This window comes from Xenopus tropicalis, chromosome 1 (assembly GCF_000004195.4).
Source record: "Xenopus tropicalis strain Nigerian chromosome 1, UCB_Xtro_10.0, whole genome shotgun sequence".
NCBI classification, from domain to species: domain Eukaryota; kingdom Metazoa; phylum Chordata; class Amphibia; order Anura; family Pipidae; genus Xenopus; species Xenopus tropicalis.
The window spans coordinates 196009189-196029663 of record NC_030677.2 but is presented as its reverse complement, the minus strand read 5'-3'; the positions used below and the strand labels follow the sequence as shown (position 1 = coordinate 196029663).

The following is a 20475-nucleotide window of genomic DNA, read 5'->3' as shown; positions in this document are numbered from 1 at the left end:
GATTGGCTACTGACTGCTAACTGCTTAGAGAGCTGTAAAATGACAACAGTTTTTATTTTGCGCAGTCTATTTTGCCCATTTTCATTTTTACACTGAACTGCTCCTTTAAGGAAGGGGATTTTCCCCCCAAACATTTGCTGAGATCTTAATAAGATTCTTACACAGCAGAGCTGAAATATACCCATTTTAAGGATAGTTACTAAAGTCATACGGGTATGGGACATATTCAGAATGCTTGAGATCTAGGGGCTGATTTACTAATTCACAAATCCGAATGGGAAAAATTCGGATTGGAAAACGAACATTTTGCGACTTTTTTGTATTTTTTAGCCATTACAAATTTCGTGAATTGTCGCGACTTTTTCATAGCCATTATGACTTTCGTGAATTGTTGCGACTTTTTCATAGCCATTATGACTTTCGTGAATTGTTGCGACTTTTTCATTGCCATTACGAATTTCACGAATTGTTGCGACTTTTTCGCATTGAGCGCTCGAAAAAGTCGCAAAATACCGATCATTACGAAAAAAAACGCCCCCTAGTGTATTCTGGATAAGGGGATCCTTTAAGATAAAATAAAAACAATTAAAAATTAAATCCCAGCAGGATTATTTTGCCACCAATATGGATTCATGCAGTTTAGTTAGCATTCCTATGGAAATTCAAAGACCGGAGTTCATTTGGGGTAGAAGAATCACAGATTCTGTGTGATTCTGAGCAAGACTGAGCCAGAATAATCTGACAATTTGGAGGGATTTGAAGGGTTTTTATACCCTTTACACAAGCATGTAATACCAAGGCTGTGCAGAAGGGGTATAGGGAGTCATTGGGAAAGATCCCATACCTGTACTTACTTTCACAAAGATAATAGTAGACGGAAGGGTCTTCAAAACGGCACAATGAACTTTCAGACAGTTCCAGTTCCGAGAAGCAGAAGGGAATATTCAGCTTAAAACCATGCCTATTTCACATTCTAAGTATTAAAACCACAGCCAACACTTATGAGCAGAGTCTACCGGCCCCAGGTACATTCCCAAACACCACAGGCCACAGCAGCGTATTTTATTCTATGTATATAGTAACGCTGTCTCTCTTCTTATAACCCTATAAAAACCTGATTTAGTAAGGAAGGTATCCAAGCTTATAAGTACTTTTTATTGTATAGAGGGTTACTGGCTCATTTACCTTGAAGTGAATGTTGGATCTTTATACCAAGTAAAACCTGTTTGCCTGTGTTCAATGACCCAAGCATCTGTCACACTTGATACAGTATTTGCTATAAACACACAAATTCCTTTCAAAAGGCAAGTTGTAACACTGGGATCATGCATAATCTGTGAGATAGGTGGCAAAGTAGAATGGAAATATAAATATTATTATTACGTATGTAAAGTAAAAGCTGAAGACTGATGAATTTATCTTAAAGGTCTATTGAATAATACAAAGAGGAGGTTTTGTGGTTAACTCACAGGAGCCATACTTTCCAGCATTCATGTGATCAACCCTGGTCATGTCCAGCTACACCCACGGATCTAGGGCTACCAGCACCCCCGTTATGGCTACTGTCCCTAGTTTCAGTCATGAACAATGTTCTGTGTAACTTTACGTGAAGGCTGTCTGATAGTGCTGAAAGTTATGGGACATTAAGTTGACAATTTCCCATTGGGAATAGTCCCAATAATGATCTGTCTTACCACTGCTACCATGACAGTGGCTATGTAGGTACTTACCATTGTTATTTCTCCTAGCCCCAGCTGGGCTCGTCCCAAGGTCTGCCAGGCTTCTACGAAGCGTGGATTCCGCTGAACTGCTGTTTCAGCTGCTTGCACTGCTGGGAATATTTCATGGACACCCATAAGCACCTAGGGTAGAAAAATGTGGATATGGATCCAATGTGTATCTATGAAAGCATCTTCGTTATAACCTCATATTTGTTCAGTTCAAGATTCAATTTTAGCTCATTAGCTTTCCATTTCATGACAGGATCTTTGTCTTGTACTTCCCATTTATAAATGCCCCGTAGTAATTTCGGAATGATATATTAATTGTCTACAACCAACAATATCTCTTAGAAGTGAGCCTGGTCACAAACTTGTATGGAGAGTGTAATTAAATTCCCTACACTCTCCAAACAGACAGTACCCAGGTCAGATTTGAACTCAGGACTCCTTAATATAATTATTATGTTCTTATCTCTTTTAATTTGTAATCTGATCTATGGGGGGGTCCTGGACCGTGGGGGCTGCTTCCTCTATTGTTTAGAAGTTTAAAACTTTGAAAACTATACCCCCTCCCCAGACACTCTTTTTCCTGCGGATGGGGAGTGGAGGGCAATGTCAGGCAGGGAGTGTGGGGAAACAGGGGGGCAGGAGGCAGGCAGTGGGTGGGTGGTGTGCCGGTTAATAGTGGCTGGGCCCCTTGGAAATTTCCTTTAGCTGGGGGCCCGGAGCTGACTTGTTATGTCACTGTATATATATGGTACTGTCTATCTTGCTACATTGTCCCTTATAATATACCAAAGCCCTGAATACACTGTGATATAAGAAGGATATTAGGGATCACCTCAGACTCATGCAGCACTAGGCCAAAGCTAAGAGGCACCCTGAGCAAGGCCCCTCACAGTGAGGCGATGAGCAAGGGTTGATGAGGGGGACCCCTGCGTCACCATCACATTGCCAATCCCCGTTTGCTGGCCAGGGAGCTGGAATTACAGAAAGCTGAACTCAGGGTAGGTACGTGCCCAGCGCAAGATCTTTGGCGCACCCTAGGCACCTCTTCTGCCGAATCCAAGTTCCCACCCTGCCTCCAATATATTATTTCATATATATAAAATGCAACCCAGTCTGCTAAATTTCAGGAACAACTGCCTGTTAGGAAGGTTTGTTGTCCCAACCAACCTGTTGATATTTGACTTCTCAAGACTGGTCCTTATGTCATTCCTGCTCGCTCCTCTCATTCTACACGTGCCGGCAGAATTCCAAACAAGCCCCAGCTGGAACATAACACCAAGAACCTTGCTCAACTCCATAAATGATGGATAAATGGTGCTGTCAGCAGCTGCTCCATGAATCATTATGGGGAAGTGTAAAGGCCTCTTTGGCGTCTACTGGCAGAGGTGATAATTCCCTATAAGCCTCTGTCCTTTCTACAGTTGTTCCCAAGAGCAGACATGTAGCATAACACAGTTTATACACTTTTATTTTGGAACCACAAGAAAGCATCGGAGAAAAAAAAAATAGGACCTGTGCTGATGCCTTCCACCTTTAATTTAATAGTCCATATTTTCTGTATTTTTTATTACTAAGCAAAAACAGACAAATGTCTTGTTTTTAACTTTACTACCTTTCCTCCTTCCTCCAGTAACCAGGACCATATGTTTAAAAATAGATCATGAGCTTATTATAAACAAACCCCTTCCTTTCCTCTGCTGCAGCCAGGTGGTGCAAAAAATAGGTAGAAAATGGCATTTTGCATCCTGCCCTGTGATTTGTACTTAAAGGTGCACCCAGATTGGAGTGCAAGGCGCTGCACTTTGCAGTGAATACAGTGCTGCATGTATTCAGCAGAGCAGTATTCATAAGAGGTGTATAGTGGGTGGAACATGGGTATTGGACACCCTTTAGCTTTTGTGACATTGAGACAAGCAGGTTATCAAGGACCAGTGGGCACAAAGCATAGGAGAACCCTGCACTTAGCAGCTGCCTATGGCACGCTTACTTGTGCCCACAGTGTTGCACTGTGCATTTTGCAATGGATTCAGCGTATTGTGAACACTGAGATCCCACAGGTACAAGTGCTCCATGGACTGCACCCATGGGATTAGTAAAGGAGCTCTAATGTCTCAGGATACAAATAAGACATACTGCATTATACAGAGAGTTTAATGATGGGCAGGCAACTAGCATCTAATCTTCTCACAATTGCCCTAAAGAACCAGGATAACCTGGTGTATAGCAGGGAGAAGCTTGACATCTTCAATGTATCTCAGATACACCCAAGTCCCGCTCCTTCAACTAAACTAGTTGGGCAAGGCACTGTCATTCATCAGCAGCCTGGGAGACCACAAGCAAGCTCAGAGCTGCGGTGGAAATGCAATTACCGGAAAAGAAATAACCAAGATAAAATCTGTAATTGCAATGGGGGAGGGCGCTGATACCTGCAATTTATCCATCTCACAGCCCAAAGGTTAGTAATTCCGTCTAATTAAATCCAGCGTGAGCCACCAATCTATTGTCTGCAGCTTAAACGGAGCTTTTCTCTCTTTCCCAACATTCCCCAATTTCCTTAGCACCCATTAACCAGAGCAATCATACTGCACCCACTGTGCTTTACTGCCTTCAAATGAAGGCCATAGATTCAAATCTACTTTGTATATTTCATTTATTCTACACGTTAAAAGTAGGGAAACCTGATTTGTTATGTTAAACTCCCAGTGGCTTACAGAAATAACTAAACTAGCACCATAAGGAGGGAACTTTTAAAGACATTTTAGGGGTCATTTATTAGACCACGGGGTGCAAGTGCTAGAGGGAATGTTGCTTTTTGCACCAAGCGCCAGTTAGAACCCAGCACTCGGTGCAGAGACGTGTGGAGGTGCAGCAGAGCCCTCCTGTTGGGCCTTAACTTGTGCATCTAAATGACACACACGTTAGGGGGTGGGTATGGGGGGGCACCTACCTGCCTACCCCTACTCCTTTTGGATAGAGCCCTGCCTAAAGCAGGAGCTTGGGGTGGGAGCTGGGTTTGAGTCAGTCGCCATTTCCACCCGTCATCCCCCTGCATATGCCCCCATACACCCACACCTCTCGTGAAGCAAAAGTTCAGTATTTTTTAGTGCAGTTGGTTTGTATACAACTCTTCTGTATTTCACCAACCTTTATTTGTGGCCCACTGTGTAATATTCAAATGAATTATTATATATATGAGCCGCCCTGAAAGTCCTGCAAATAGGAAGCTACAGGCATTAAAACATGTATGCAAGTCGACTAAATGGCTGACAATTGGCCTGTCCCTAGGCCCCAGTTGAGAAGTATAAAAACCTATTATAGTTTATCTAACAAATAGATTACTCCTTCTACTTCCTGGTAACCATCTGTCACCTTCCTTCTTCTACGGATCCCAACATGGGCCAAATGTGCAATGTTGCAGTCTTAGTGAAGTCTTAAATGTAAGTCCAGCTATTATTTTTATAAGCGATTATGCAATAAAACTTTATAAAACATATTCATTTTTATTGTCTGGTCGATCTTCTCCGCTTCACTATGCTGGGCAAGATCTCATGTTTGAGTTTGGCCAGTCTGCAAGGAGTTTGTAGGTTCTCCCGGCGTCTGTGTGGGTTTCCTCCAGGTACTCTGGTTCCCACAGGTCAAAAAGATATAGGCAGGTTAACTGGCTCCTAATAAAAGTGACCCTAATGTGTGTAGATTGTAAGCTCCGCTGGATCAGGATGAGATGTAAATGATATATAAGTGCTGTGGAATATGTTGGTGCTATATAATAATAAGAATAAGAACGAGAACCTTCCTGTAGGCATAGAACATTACTACTCAGGTACATGAGTGTAGCATCTATATATACTTTATATACATATATATCTAGCCACGCAATGTACAGTAGGAGACATAATCATAAGGAAAATGAACTAATTAAAGAAACGCACATCAGCATAAAAGCCTCCGTGGATTGTGCAGCTAATGATTCATGGCAGTGCATGGGACTTCCAGCTCGAGTCATTAGTTTGGGTCGGAATTCTCCGGAGAGAGATTTACAGTACAGCTCTGCAGCGGAGCGGCTGAGGGAGAGGCTTGTGGTAGAACACTGACTCTCTAAGTAGCGCATCACTATTTCTTACTTCCTCTGAGGTTTCTCTCCCATGAAAATGTGCAAATCGATCAATACGCATTTAAGGATAACATCATTATCTCTCAGCTTTGCTGTGTTAATCCAAATGGATCTCCATTCTGATGTCTGCGAGTAATTACATTCTCTGGGTTTCTATGACTCTAACCTCAAGCAAGTCCATGTGACTTCTACTCAGGAGTATATCTGCTATTTGCCATCAGTTTCATCACCATCTTGTCAATTATACAAATAACTAATGTTTATATAAAATTTTAAAAAACGAATTTGTATGGAGTCAGTGCAAAAAAATGCTAACATCTCTCAAGCTAATCTCCATGCTGCAGTAAAGAGAGCTTGATTTCCCATAACGTATGAAAAAAGTGTGGTTGATCTATCCCAGTGATCCCCAACATGTTTTTTCAGCACCCCCTTAATATTGCTCCCAGTGGCAAAAAAGCAGGTGCCCATTTTTACATTTCTGGCTTGTAGACAAGTTTTGGAAGCCCAGAGACAAAGTTTTACTTCAAGCAGAGCCTCCTGCAGGATAGAAGCCCACATGGGGCTACCAAATAGCCAATCACAGCCCTTATTTGGCACCCCCAAAGAACTTTTTCATGCTTGTGTGGCTCCCCAACACTTTTTACATTTGGGTATGGCTCACAGGTAAAAAAGTTTGGGGATCCCTAATCTAACCTGACATAAAAAAGGCCATGTCTACCAAGGTGGAAAAACCATCTCTAAACGGAAGAGGACACCCCAACGCTGCCTGTTAGCCTGTCAGTGACCAACAGAACTTTGCCCATTGATTGGCTGATGTGCCCTAACATGTATGTGTGCCTTGGTTTGCTTGTCTGCACCGTGAAACGTATGATCCCAGGAGGCGGCCCTTTATTTTTAAAATGGCAATTTTCTATTTAGGATTACCCAATAGCATGTACTACTATAAAAGTATATTTTTTTTGAAAATGTTTTATTTGTATGAGTTTTTTTATGCAGTATATTTTCTAGAAACCTACATTGCTCAGGGGTATAGTTTTCCTTGATTGTCCGAGAAAAAGGCTGCAGATCTTGGCTATAAACCTGCATATCCTGCAGCACATTAAATAGAAATTAAAAATCAACAGCGCTGAACTCAAGCCCACTCGCTCATAGCTCTCAGCCGATATCAATCCATGTGCTGGCCCAACATGTATGTTGTTGTTGGCCTCCATTCTGGCGTTTGTTTATGCACCACAGGAGTAATGGCTACATATCCTGTAAGTGGCATTTGATGGGAGACAGGTGTGACCACAACGCACTCTTTAGGGTACTTAGCAGCTTTATATATAGCACACAGAAGATAAATCATGTACTTAGCCACTCATACACTCTCACATGCAGCTGTTTTTTTTTTTTTTGGGAGGAGAATCACATAAACGTGGACTTGGGATCAAGGGGTCTGAAAACCACAAACTCTCGGTTGTTGGTAAGCTGAGCTGTGTCGAGTGCCGAGAGGAAACATTTGGTCGTGTTTCTAAGGCCTCTCTGTGAGAAAGGATCTCTGTGGTGAGAAAATCAGGAATCAAACATGTTTAGGGATATTGGAAAGATAGGGACACAGACATGGACATGGGATTTGTAGCCTATAATAAACAAGGAAATTTCTACAAACAGCAACATTGTGCTATCAAAATTTAATTGTTCATATTTTTAGAGAACTATGGGCTGGGGTCAGGGAATAAAGGCCAAACAGTGCCAAAGCACTAAAGTGCCATTTTACTTGTCTTGCTGCCTGGTTTTCTCTCCAACATTTAGGGCATTTAGCCCTGGAAGTTGCTACCCAACAAGGTGGGGAGCAGCACCATGCAGTGCTCCATTGGCACACATGCCCGCCCAGCTAGCCTGTGGATTATATATAAAGTACAAGGCCAGAGAGCAGAGGCTCCATACATACATCTGAAAAACTGAAAGAGAGGGAAACCATTTTTGGCAATGCCCACTTCGTAGCCACACACCCTTAAATACCATGCCTAGTTAACAAAAACACACACCTTTCTACATTGTTGAAATGACAGGCACACTATAGCCCCATATTTCATAAAGCATTTTGCCCCCCAAGCATTTCTTATGACATACACAGTGGTGGCCTCCCCAAACATTTAATGGCAGACAAAGTTTCGGCCCCAAGCATTTCATCTCATGAGAATGTGATTGGCTGGCAGGACATTTAAGGGGCAATCCAGGTCCACAGACTGGGTGACAAAATTAGGACTGCCCCACGGCAGGGGAGGTACGGTTTCAGAAACCAAAATAACAGTCACAGAGCTCTCTGCTACAAAACTAAACTGCATAATGGAGGTTCCATCACTACTGGTGGTGACTCAGAAACCTTCAGTTTCTGCCTGACAACAAGGTGTAACTTTCTAAGAGAATAATGTGAAGAGAGGCCTTCTTCTAGACCACTCAGTCTAATTCTGCGGCGGCACCAAAACTTGGAGGCAATATAAAAAACAGAATAACATAAAACTACACCATAAAACTTGCAGTCAAAGTCGAAAAGGGAATAATTTGCTTGTTTCTGAATCTCCCTTTTAATTTTCTTCTTCTTCTATCCCACCATATTAAAACATTACCCAAATCTGCCATTGTATGTCAGAGGATAGTTTATTCAAGTCATGCTAAAGTACCTTTTGTATACATACGATTGTCGGACATTAATGAACCGCTTCTCTGAAACCAGATAAAATATAACAGCAAGTCAAATGGCTACAAAATGAGAGGATGGAACAAATATCATGTTAATTGCACTACATCCATCAAAAGTATTTGACATATAAAACCGAGGAAGGGACAGAGTTGTATAAAAGAAAACCATAGAGGTTTGTCAGAACTCTCAGTGCCTTCATTAATGTTACAGAGCAAGGAATGAAACTCTGGTGGGTTATTTGTAGGACAAGGGTACCGACACTGTTTCTAATAAGCTGTGTGCTCCATTGTGGTACGTGGATGATATGGTGGCTCTTTGTATAAATCTTTTTCTGCACGCTCCCCTTTTACATTAGGTTCCACCCCAAGTGCCACTGCTAGGTCCTCCTCTGCCTTCACAGGTTGGATTAGGGACCATGGAGGAAACGAAGTACTGGCAGGCGAGCACAAACGAGGTATCCGAAGGGTTTCAGGATAGTCAGAACAGGGTAGGAGAGTCAGAAACCATTAGCTCAGGAAAGCTATTTAGAATGCAGCACCCAGGCACTTGCAGAATAAGCCCTATATTCAGGCATTAAACCCGGGTCTCCAGCGTCTTTTTATTTTGAATTTTCCTGCCTAAAAACTCTGTGATGATGTCACACATTTTGCCGCCATGGGAACCGCCATCTTGAGAGAGAAGCGGAGCGCTCCTAGATCGGAATTGCTACATGTGTGGCCACCTTAAAGGCAGCAATGGCACAGTCGGTTCGGGGACCGCATCAACGAGCCGATGCAGTCCCTGATCCGACTGAATCTTTTAACCTGCCCGATCGATATCTGCCCAATTTCAGGCCAGATATCGGTCGGGTATGGCCTTCGTTACTGCCCCTATGCAGATAAGCTGCCGAATCAGTCCAAGGGACTGATATCAGCAGCTACAATCGGCCCGTGTATGGGCACCTTAAGGCTGCTTATTAGTTCAGACCAATCTTTGAATCAGTTACACAAAAATATATTTGAATTAATACCAGAAGGTTTGCATTTCTGTCTTGCTCAAAACCATCCAAACCTTCATTAAACATATACTGTGCCCCCCAACTCATTTTTTTCCTGGGTGTTCTATGCATTTATCACACTTACTATTTACATTTAGGCAACGAAAGCTAAAATCTCCATTTCTCTAAGCACAATAACTTTTTATGTTCTGTGGAGACAATGGGTCCAGTTTATTAAACCAGTGCAGTTACCCAGAGCAATATGCAATTGAGAAAATGAAAGCAAAGGTCTGATTGGTTGCTATGGGTAACTTCACCAAAGAAACACCTAAGCAGGGCCAGAACTAGGGGTAGGCAGAAGAGGCACGTGCCTAGGGAGCAATGGTGGGGGGGCTCTAGACACATGTATGGTCTGTTGCCTACCCCTAATCTGGGCCCTGTTCCCCTCATAATTTACCTCTCCCCATTGTCGCTATCAACGCGCACATGTGCTCCAGGGGGGAAGGGGGGCAAGGTTGCTGGCTTGGCTGGCTGGGATGCCTGGGGCCCCCAGCACTGTACCCAAGTTAGTAAGTTAGCCCTAATTAGTCACCTAATTTCCTGAATATTTTTATACAAATGCATATATATGGAATGATCACATTTCCTGTAGGCAACTCTGTGTTTACATACTTACATACAAACGTAGAAATATATAGAGGACAGAAATAACTGCATAGCATACCCCAAATTAAAATGTGAGCCATTTGATGAAAGTTATAGCCACCAGTTAACCTAGTTGTATCCACTCTGCCCCCCCCCCAACAAAGGCTCATTTTCCAACAACCCTGCCGCTTGTTAAGTCATAGGATCCCAACTCTCATTCCCAACAGTTACCGCTCAGTGATATGAAGTAAAGGGTGTGGTGTGAAATGCCCAGTAGAACGCTCATCTAGATATCATCCCGTATGTATCAGAGATTCCCATAATTCCATGTGGATTAGAATACAGCTCCTTTTCCCAAACACTGATTGTTTTCTCATATTAAAAACAAAGTCTGCCAATATGGTTTGGCTCCTGCAAACTGCATACCACTGCTCTTACATCTCAGACACTTTCCACTAATGTTTTCTATCTATAAAAGGGAGCTAAAATCTGAGTTTATGAGTCTTTACCCCAGGGTGAATAACCACAGTTCTTGCTTTGTTGTTGACATATTTCCCCAGAGGATTTCATTTTAATATTTCCATATTTTCTTTTGTTCTTTTTTTTTTTAATGAATAACTAGCCTTTATTTTATAAAGAAAGAGAGTAATCGCTACTGCTCAATGTTCTTATTTTCCGGCAGAGATTCAGCTGAACATAGTTTCGCTTACTGGAAGTCAATGGGGATGTCATTTACTGTACACTCTGGTTACCTTAATATTTCCTGTGCTTGTCATCTAGGCTCCCTTTTTAGCAGACTCAAAATCTCTGGTAACACATTTAGCTTCTGCTCTTAAAAGGGGCATTATGGTTCAAAAGTATTACTGAAGGAATGCTTTTTCCTATATACAACATTATACAAAGCATTATATCTATCATTCAGAAGAATGTAAATAAAAAAAAAGTGACTGAATCCTAATTTGAAGGGTTGTCTAGCCAAGAAGATACCCAAGCCCCTCTTGAAGCCATTAAGGGAATCCGCCACTACAAAAGTACCAGACAGAGTGTTTCAAAGCCTGGCTGCCATCATAATAAAGAACTATTCCCATTGTCTAAAACTGAAATGCCTTATTCCAACCTTCTCTGTTCATTTCTGTGCAAAGAAAGATCCCCAAGCAGACACAACTTTGATGGTCCTTTCTTACAGCTATGAAAATCAATAGTAACATGTCAGTATTACTAGCACCAACATCTTTATGCCCAAATTTCCTTGCACTCCCAGAGTTACTTACCTCAACCAATACTCTGACTTGAGGGCTTGAGGGTCCTGTCCCGATACATTAGTAACACTGGCCAAGAAGCAATGGGATCCTTTCGATAGGGTGGAATAATATTTTCATTTGTAATCCAACCTATAGAAGGATGGCCCTGTCCTCAGTTTACCGTAACATAAGGAAACGGCACTGCTTCTTCACCTATAGCAGGGGTCCCCAAACTTTCTTACTCGTGAGTCACACTCAAATGTAAAAAGACTTGGAGAGCAACACAAGCACCATAAAAGTTCATGGAGGGTCCAAATAAGGGCTAAGATTGGCTATTAGGGGCCTCTATGCACACTATCAGCTTACAGGGGGCTTTATTTGGTAGTAATTTTTGTTTTTATTCAACCAAAACTTGCCCCCAAGTCAGGAATTCAAAAATAACTCCCTGGTTTGGGGGCACTGAGAGCAACATCCAAGGGGTTGGGGAGCAACATGTTGCCTCTGAGCCACTGGTTGGGGATCACTGACCTATAAATTCCCTTTGTGAAGATCACGGGGGGACATTTGGTCAAAACGATGTTGGTGCTTTAAACCTTAACCCTATTAATCTAGTTATATTGATGATACATTACCATATACAGGTATGGGACCTATTACCAGAATGCTCGAGACCTGGGGTTTCTGGATAAGGGATCTTTCCATAATTCGAATCTCCATACTTTATGTAAAATAAAAAAATATTTAAACATTTAATAAACCCGTTAGGATATTTATACCTCCAATAAGGATCAATTATATTTTAGTTAGGATCAAGTAAAGGTATTTGACCTGTACTCCAAAATGCTCGGGACCTGGGGATTTTCCAGATAAGTGGTGTTTCAGTAATTTGGATCTCCAAACCTTAAGTTTACTAAAAAAGCTTTAACCCAATAGGATTCTTTTTCCTCCAATAAGGATTAATTATATCTTAGTTGGGATCAAGTACAGGTCCTGTTTTATTATTACAGAGAAAAGGGAGAAAAGGGAATCATTTAACCATTAAATAAACCCAATAGGACTGTTCTGCCCCCAATAAGGGGTAATTATATCTTAGTTGGGATCAAGTACAGGTACTGTTTTATTATTACAGAGAAAGGGGAATCGTTTAACCATTAAATAAACCCAATAGGGCTGTTCTGCCCCCAATAAGGGGTAATTATATGTTAGTTGGGATCAAGTACAGGTACTGTTTTATTATTACAGAGAAAGGGGAATCATTTAACCATTAAATAAACCCAATAGGGCTGTTCTGCCCCCAATAAGGGGTAATTATATCTTAGTTGGGATCAAGTACAGGTACTGTTTTATTATTACAGAGAAAAGGGAATCATTTAACCATTAAATAAACCCAATAGGGCTGTTCTGCCCCCAATAAGGGGTAATTATATCTTAGTTGGGATCAAGTACAGGTACTGTTTTATTACTACAGAGAAAAAGGAAATATGTATTAACATTTTGAATTATTTTATTAAAATGGAGTCTATGGGAGATGGCCTTTCCATAGTTTGAAGCTTTCTGGATAATGGGTTTGGTATTCCATACCTGTATTTTGATATGAATTTGTCAGGATCCATTCTGTTTACTAGTTTAGTTTCACGTCTCTCCACTGTTTTCAGCTCTATTCTCCCTGTTTATTGGGGCCCAAAACTTACCGCATACTCAAGGTGAGGCCTTACTAAGGATCTATATAGAAGCAAAATTATGTTTTTATCCCTCAATTCAATGCCCCTTTGTATAAAGGAAACTGCTTTATTAGGTTGAACAGACACTTACACTGCCTATAGCTGCAACGTCTTTTATCAACAAGAAACCTAAATTGCTTGTCAATTAGAAAGCCCTTAAATGTCATTTAATTTAGTGTATGACAAGCATTCATGGTACTTTTACCCAAATGCAAAAACAACACGAATGCTAGTTAAAGTCAAATTCACAATGACAGGGGGTTGGAACTGTGACCCCATTGAATCTTAATAATAGTAAATGTTAAAGGGACCATCACTCCTACAACATTCCAGCTTCCCATAAACCACAGGGTGGTGCCACTGGTAACGAGCCATCAAGAAATCTCATTATGAGAAAAGGGCTATTTATCTGCAGCGGTCGGAATTTCCAAGGCCCATTAAAAAGGCATTTTTGGGCGGAGTTAAGTTTTGATTACAAGACGGCTATGTTTGTATGGAGGGAATAACTGCCCAGGTGGTTTGTGGGTTTGTAAATAAGGCGGATGTACCTATTTAATGGATGGAATACGCAGATGTAACACTCTGAAGTCACATGACGTATTCCTTTACTATATCCTAGCCTAGGGTAATTCCATGTGTTATACCCCACAACATAAGGCAGGATAAATGCAGGGCAGGTTTCAAGGAAACATATTGGATAAATGGGAAAACCCTAATTTTGTAGGCAATTATGAATAATATACGGTGCTGGTTTCCCTTTGGGCTAAACATTAATCCTATCTGTAAAAATGGCCCCTTTATTGGAACTCCCTGTAGATCCTATCAGGTCCCTGTCTGTGTTTGGAATGAAAGGTGGGCGTGTCCTAATGGTCCCTGCCATAAGCACAGGTCAGCCTAGCTGCTGATTGGTTCCTATCCTACAGTGCTACTTTAATAAACTTATCATCACTTCTTCTTACAGCACAGCCGAGTGTCCTACTAGCTCTTTCTTGCAGTGTTTAATGACTTATATTTTTGGTTACAATTTGTTCTGTGAAATAAGTGACTTACAATTGACATAATTTTACCACAGTGATTATGGATTTCACATTTACTATTTCTATCCTTTCTTTTTCTCTTTTGTCTGTTCTATAAAGTAAAATGAACAGGATAAGTACAGTGAAGTACAGTGCCAGTTTCAGGCATAATAACCCCAAAACACATTGCTGGGTACAAGCATTGCCAATTCAATATACAGATATAGGACCTGTTATCCAGAATGCTCGAGACCTGGGGTTATCGATTAGGGATCTTTTTGTCATTTGGATCTCCATACCTTAAATCTGCTAATAAAATAATTTAAACAATAAATAAACCCAATAGGATTGTTCTGCCCCCAATAAGGGGTAATTATATCTTAGTTGGGATCAAGTACAGGTACTATTTTATTATTACAGAGAAAAGGGAATCATTTAACCATGAAATAAACCCAATAGGGCTGTTCTGCCCCAATAAGGGGTAATTATACCTTAGTTGGGATCAAGTACAGGTACTGTTTTATTATTACAGAGAAAAGGGAATCATTTAACCATGAAATAAACCCAATAGGGCTGTTCTGCCCCAATAAGGGGTAATTATACCTTAGTTGGGATCAAGTACAGGTACTGTTTTATTATTACGGAGAAAAGGGAATCATTTAACCATGAAATAAACCCAATAGGGCTGTTCTGCCCCAATAAGGGGTAATTATACCTTAGTTGGGATCAAGTACAGGTACTGTTTTATTATTACAGAGAAAAGGGAATCATTTAACCATGAAATAAACCCAATAGGGCTGTTCTGCCCCCAATAAGGGGTAATAATATCTTAGTTGGGATCAAGTACAGGTACTGTTTTATTATTACAGAGAAAAGGGAATCATTTAACCATTAAATAAACCCAATAGGGCTGTTCTGCCCCCAATAAGGGGTAATTAAATCTTAGTTGGTATCAAGTACAGGTACTGTTTTATTATTACAGAGAAAAGGGAATCATTTAACCATTAAATAAACCCAATAGGACTGTTCTGCCCCCAATAAGGGGTAATTAAATCTTAGTTGGTATCAAGTACAGGTACTGTTTTATTATTACAGAGAAAAGGGAATCATTTAACCATGAAATAAACCCAATAGGGCTGTTCTGCCCCCAATAAGGGGTAATTATATCTTAGTTGGGATCAAGTACAGGTACTGTTTTATTATTACAGAGAAAAGGGAATCATTTAAACATTAAATAAACCCAATAGGGCTGTTCTGCCCCAATAAGGGGTAATTATATCTTAGTTGGGATCAAGTACAGGTACTGTTTTATTATTACAGAACCCCTGAAAACATAATCTTCCAGAACACATGGAAGAATAAATACACTGCCAAGTCCATGTAAATATCTTTGTTCGGGGTGACAGAAATTCATTGGTCTGGGGAGGCATTTATGCATAACAGTGATACGTGTTTCATGTTCTTTCTGAATGTTATTCACATATTTAGAAGGAATTTTTCAGATCATAGAAATTGAACACTGGATATAAGTTTTAATCAGCTTTTTTGCTTTGCAAAAAAATAAAACTTGACTGAGAATAAATTAGAACCAATTTGCATTTGTAGCTTAAATGCTACAATATATTCTCCATATGGGGGGCAGATATTTGCACCGTATATAAGTAGAATTATTGCTGCTACATTATAACAGCTTTACAGATATTGTATCTCCAGGAATAAGTATTAATTCTTCTGTTCCTGAAGCAGTGGGATATCTATATATTTCCCTAGTGCCAGCCTTGATTTTGATTTTACTGGTTTCTGATCATGATGTTTTCCTTGCGACTGCTGTTCTGAATGTGAATATGCCTTTGGCACCCAGTGGGATTAATACAATGGATTAGTGTCCTTCTGCTGTTATATGAGTCTCATTATAAGACATCCTCTTTCATAGATATATTGCGATACTTATATTGTCAGGGACTATTATTGAGTCTTGGGTGCAACAGGTTTAATACTGCTGTGTTGTCTCAATAATATAAATTTACTTTGCCAATTGGTCTTTTTTTCATTATCTTTTCATCTTTCATATAAAATAAATCTCTTTTTATACATTCTAGTTGTTTTAATTATATTTATCCTTGGGAGACTTTTGAGAAAAAACATCAACTTTTGCATTTGCTTCAGGCGAGTTGTACTTTTATGGTTTCTTCTTCTAACTTTACCAACAGCATCCAAACATAAGTAACATCTAAACAGAAAAGAGTTATTTATGTGCTATTTCTGAAATATCTTGCACCACCACAGTGTCATTAACAAGCTTCAGGCCTCAAAACCTCCTGAATGGATAATGTCCCAGACGTCCAGGACCAAAAAAATATCCTTTGTTTTGAGCAACCTAGAAAATCAGCTCTTGGGGTGAGACAGGCTTGTTTTAGTAGGAGGTGCCAGTGGGGCTTATTCATTAGCACCTGGACAGTAACCCATAACAACCAATCAGTGATTAGCTATATTTTTAGGAAACTGGCAGTTGAATAATGACAGTGCGATTGTTTAATGGGTAATTTTCCAAAAGTAATTGTGCTTTTTTTTGATAAGTGATCCCAGTATCTACAGGTTGTAAATCTTAAAGCTAATGTTAGTTGGGTCATGTTTGGGTGGGACTCTGCTAGCTGAAAAAAGTCAGGGCACGATATGCTACCAGTATACCCTTAATTGTTTTCTACAGAGCTACGCAACATGCAAATACTGTACAACCTATGCTGATATGGTACAGTGTATGAGAAAAAAAGTGATCCGTGTTATAAAGCAGTGACATTGAGCCCTACTGGGTTAGCCACATTTTCACTCATTGACAAACCATTCGGTTTTGTGGCCTCTTGCTATGGGATTATAATATAAAGGAAGTAGTGATGTTTGGGTTGATTCGCAACCCACAGGCCCTACGGGTTAGACGGGTTAAGGTTGAAATTTAAGCGACCATTGCGGGTTTGGGTTGGATGTGGGTGAGACTTAGAAAGTACTCTTCTGCATCTCCCAAAGTATCCCTGCCTTGGAACCTAAGGCTCATGCAGAAGTGCAGTACAGAGCAGAAAAATGCAGATACGGATTAGGGTCAATGGGGGCAATGGCAACATTTTGTGGGTTAGGGCCGGTGAGGGTTGAGTTTCTCCTGACCCCCACATCACTAGAAAGCAGGACTGTAAGATGTGACAAAGCTCTAAAGCTGGCCATTCACATACAATCTATCGTTCGTACCCTCCACTGATGTCCAGGGCTGAATTGTGAAATATAGAGGTAGAAACAATAGGAATTCAGCCCTAAACACAGTTTTTGCTTGGGCACCGTCAGTGGCGCCCAATTAAAATCTTTTGTCCTGCCCGATTGACGAGACAATCCACCATACACGCACCGAATATTGTAGAAAACCTTGTTTCGTGCGATAATATCAGTGCATGTATGGCCAGCTTTAGTCTAGTACCATACAGGGTTTATTCTTGGCCTGTGATGCAGGCAGAGAATAATCCCCTACACTGGCACCAGCCTCCTACCTTGCCTGCACCCAGAAGCATTGTCTCCGACCAAGAGCAGGCAGATGTGGCAGATATCAGCAAAAAAAGTGAAAGTTCACACTTCACAGCCTCCGGTCCATTAAACAAGCTAAAGGTCAGGATGGGCAGAAAATGTGGGTAATGGGTCAAAACCAGGAACTCAGATTGGAGGGAACAAGGACAAGGCAGGACTTACAAGACAGGATTCTCAGGATCAAGACAGGAACTCGAGGAACAGCACGGGAACTACTTTTCCTTTTCAGTAACATGAGGCTTAGACTAGGCAGAAGGGCCAGTGATCCAGCAACAGGGTTTAGTAGTAAACAGGCTTACAAAGCCCCTTAATTTGGCTATTGCCTGCAGCTGGATTAGGGCTCTGGCACACGGGGAGATTAGTCGCCCGCGGCAAAACTCCCTGTTCGCGGGCAACTAATCTCCCCGAGTTGCCTACCCCTGCCATCCCACCGGCGAACATGTAAGTCGCTGACAGGATGGCAGACGCGGCGGCGCGATATCGCGCCGCCGCATCTGCCATCCCGCCGGCGACTAATCTCCCCGTGTGCCAGAGCCCTAAGGGGTGTGGACCAAGGGAATACTAACGGGGGGGGGGGGGGGGAAGAGTCATCATGATAATCAGCCAGTCTCAAATCACACTGACTCCTGTGGCTAAAGCAGGAGGAACAGCGACCAGTACTTAACAGGCCCCAGACCAGGGAGTTCCTGAACCACAGGGGCTGATTCTCAACTTGTGTTTTTCCACAGCCCCGTGTGGCATGATAATAATGGTAAATTGCCCAGTTCAGCCCATAATTGCCAATTCCATCACTGCAGGCAGAACCTAATTCTCTACGCCACTACCAATGGGGACAAATAACATCTGCGACTTTTGCTTACCATACATTAGACACGTACATAGCAGTGATGACTGACTTGGCCTTTGTATATAATGCTATTTATCAATGATCTTATCAAGAATCCAGTTTGTTATACACAGTGGGGAGTTAACTGGTTCCATGTACAATCAGCTGGAAAGGTTGATATTATAGCAAGAGATACTACATGTTCCACTGTGGCAAGCAACAGATAGAAGAAAGTTTGCAAGTGGCTCGGGGGAAACATGTTGCTCACCAACCCCTTTGATGTTGCTCCCAGTGCCCATTTTTGAATTTCTGACTTGGAGGCATAAAGACCATATGTACTGCTAAACAGAGCCTCTACTAGTTTGCCAGTCCACATTGGGCTTCTAATTAAACAATCTGAGTCCTCATTGGTCACCTACTAGGGAAGTTTTTGTGCTTGTGTTGCTCCCCAGCTTTTTGTTCATTGAACTGTTGCTCACGGGTAAAAAAGGTTGGGGATCCCTGGTATAAATCAAAGATTGGCGGGTTCAGCACAAGTCATACAACTGAAAGAAAGGCTACGGGCACCTCCTTGGCAGCAGAATGCTATTCATGCTATTGATGGCCAGAAGAGAGAGATATGGCTCAGATAATAATGTGATCACATGATGCTTGGCTTATACAAGTACTGCAGTGATATATGGGGTTTCCCACTGGAGGAGCAGCACCATAAGACAACTATAAGGTTTCATTACTATAGGCCTGTCCTTACTAAAGGGCATTGCCCAAAACAGAAACAAAACCAGGCGGCTTCTGTCCATGTTTTCTGCCTGCCCCAAGCAGTGCATCCCAAGCCCAAGCTGCTAGTAGTAACGTGTGATACCTTATATGATTCCACAAGATTCCTCATTATTACTTTATATTTAAACATCGCTATTTATTTCTCATTAGTACCATGGCCCCGGACCCACATAAAAGGCCTTAAAGGTTAATTAAAGTAAGAGTTAACATGAAAGTAGAGCTTTTCCTGTGCTGAGAGATAAAAAGCTTCACCATCTAAGAGCTGTCGAGGTCAAGTAGAAGTCAATGGGAGCTTTCCTAGGCAAACTGTAACAAACTTTAATTTGTGGTTTTTTGCCTTTTTTTTTTTGTTTGAAAGTTCACGAAGATTTGTGGAAAAACGGAGAAACCATGAAAAATTGGTGGTTCATATTCTTTTCCTTTTTGTTCCACAATTATATTTGTTTATGCTTTTTCCATTCAGATCCTGTAATAAAGGACTAGACATGTATGGTTTTAGAGAAAAGGAGTTTAGTTTTTGGTTTCAAAAACCTATAAAACCAATGAAAATGATAATGTTAATAAATGGGTATCACTGAACTATTACAAAGTAAATTAACCATGGTGGCATATGTGTAACCTCCAGCTGTGCCTATTGCTATGAATCGGTTCTACCAATTCTCCAAAAAGTTCCTTAGTTACAGAGTCATGCGTGACCAGTATCGCTAGTGACGGCCAAACCTGCTTTCCAGGGACACGTGATGTACAGCGTATTGGCATCCTTTGTGATGCTCTGATGACAAAATTATCAGATCAGTTTAACCAATAAAAGATGATTGTTTTGATTTAAACACACTACCTCTCTATCCATTTCCCTTGAATATGAGCTCTGTATAAACAATCTACTCTCCTACCCCATAATGTAATAATATGGTTTGGAACAGTTCCCTAAGCCCCGCCCCATGTTCCCCTGCTGATCTGGCTGACTTGTGACTCAAATAAAATGTAACAGTAGTCAGGAACATCACAATGCGATGCATTGTGGGTTATATAGTTCCTGTATGCTGTCTGTAAGTTGTGGAGAAATGTTAATTTTACATGGAATGCAAGAAAAATGTAGAGAAATCCTTCCAATCAATGTTTTTTTACTTTATTTTTTATATTTTTAAATTATTTCTTAATATATGTAGCTCAAAATTA

The 20475-nt window shown here is 41.0% G+C and overlaps 1 protein-coding gene across 4 annotated transcripts in view; it reads right to left on the bottom strand.

The window, feature by feature from the left end:
- Window positions 1–20475, bottom strand: part of ttc33 (tetratricopeptide repeat domain 33) — a 123879-nt gene that overhangs the window by 27943 nt on the left and 75461 nt on the right. For 3 of the 4 annotated variants that reach the window (XM_012955907.3, NM_001126771.1, XM_012955908.3), the window contains 1 exon segment: window positions 1731–1862. The exons of the other annotated variant lie outside the window; for it this stretch is intronic. In XM_012955907.3, the coding sequence (XP_012811361.1) occupies window positions 1731–1862 (132 nt within the window). 4 annotated transcript variants of the gene reach the window in all.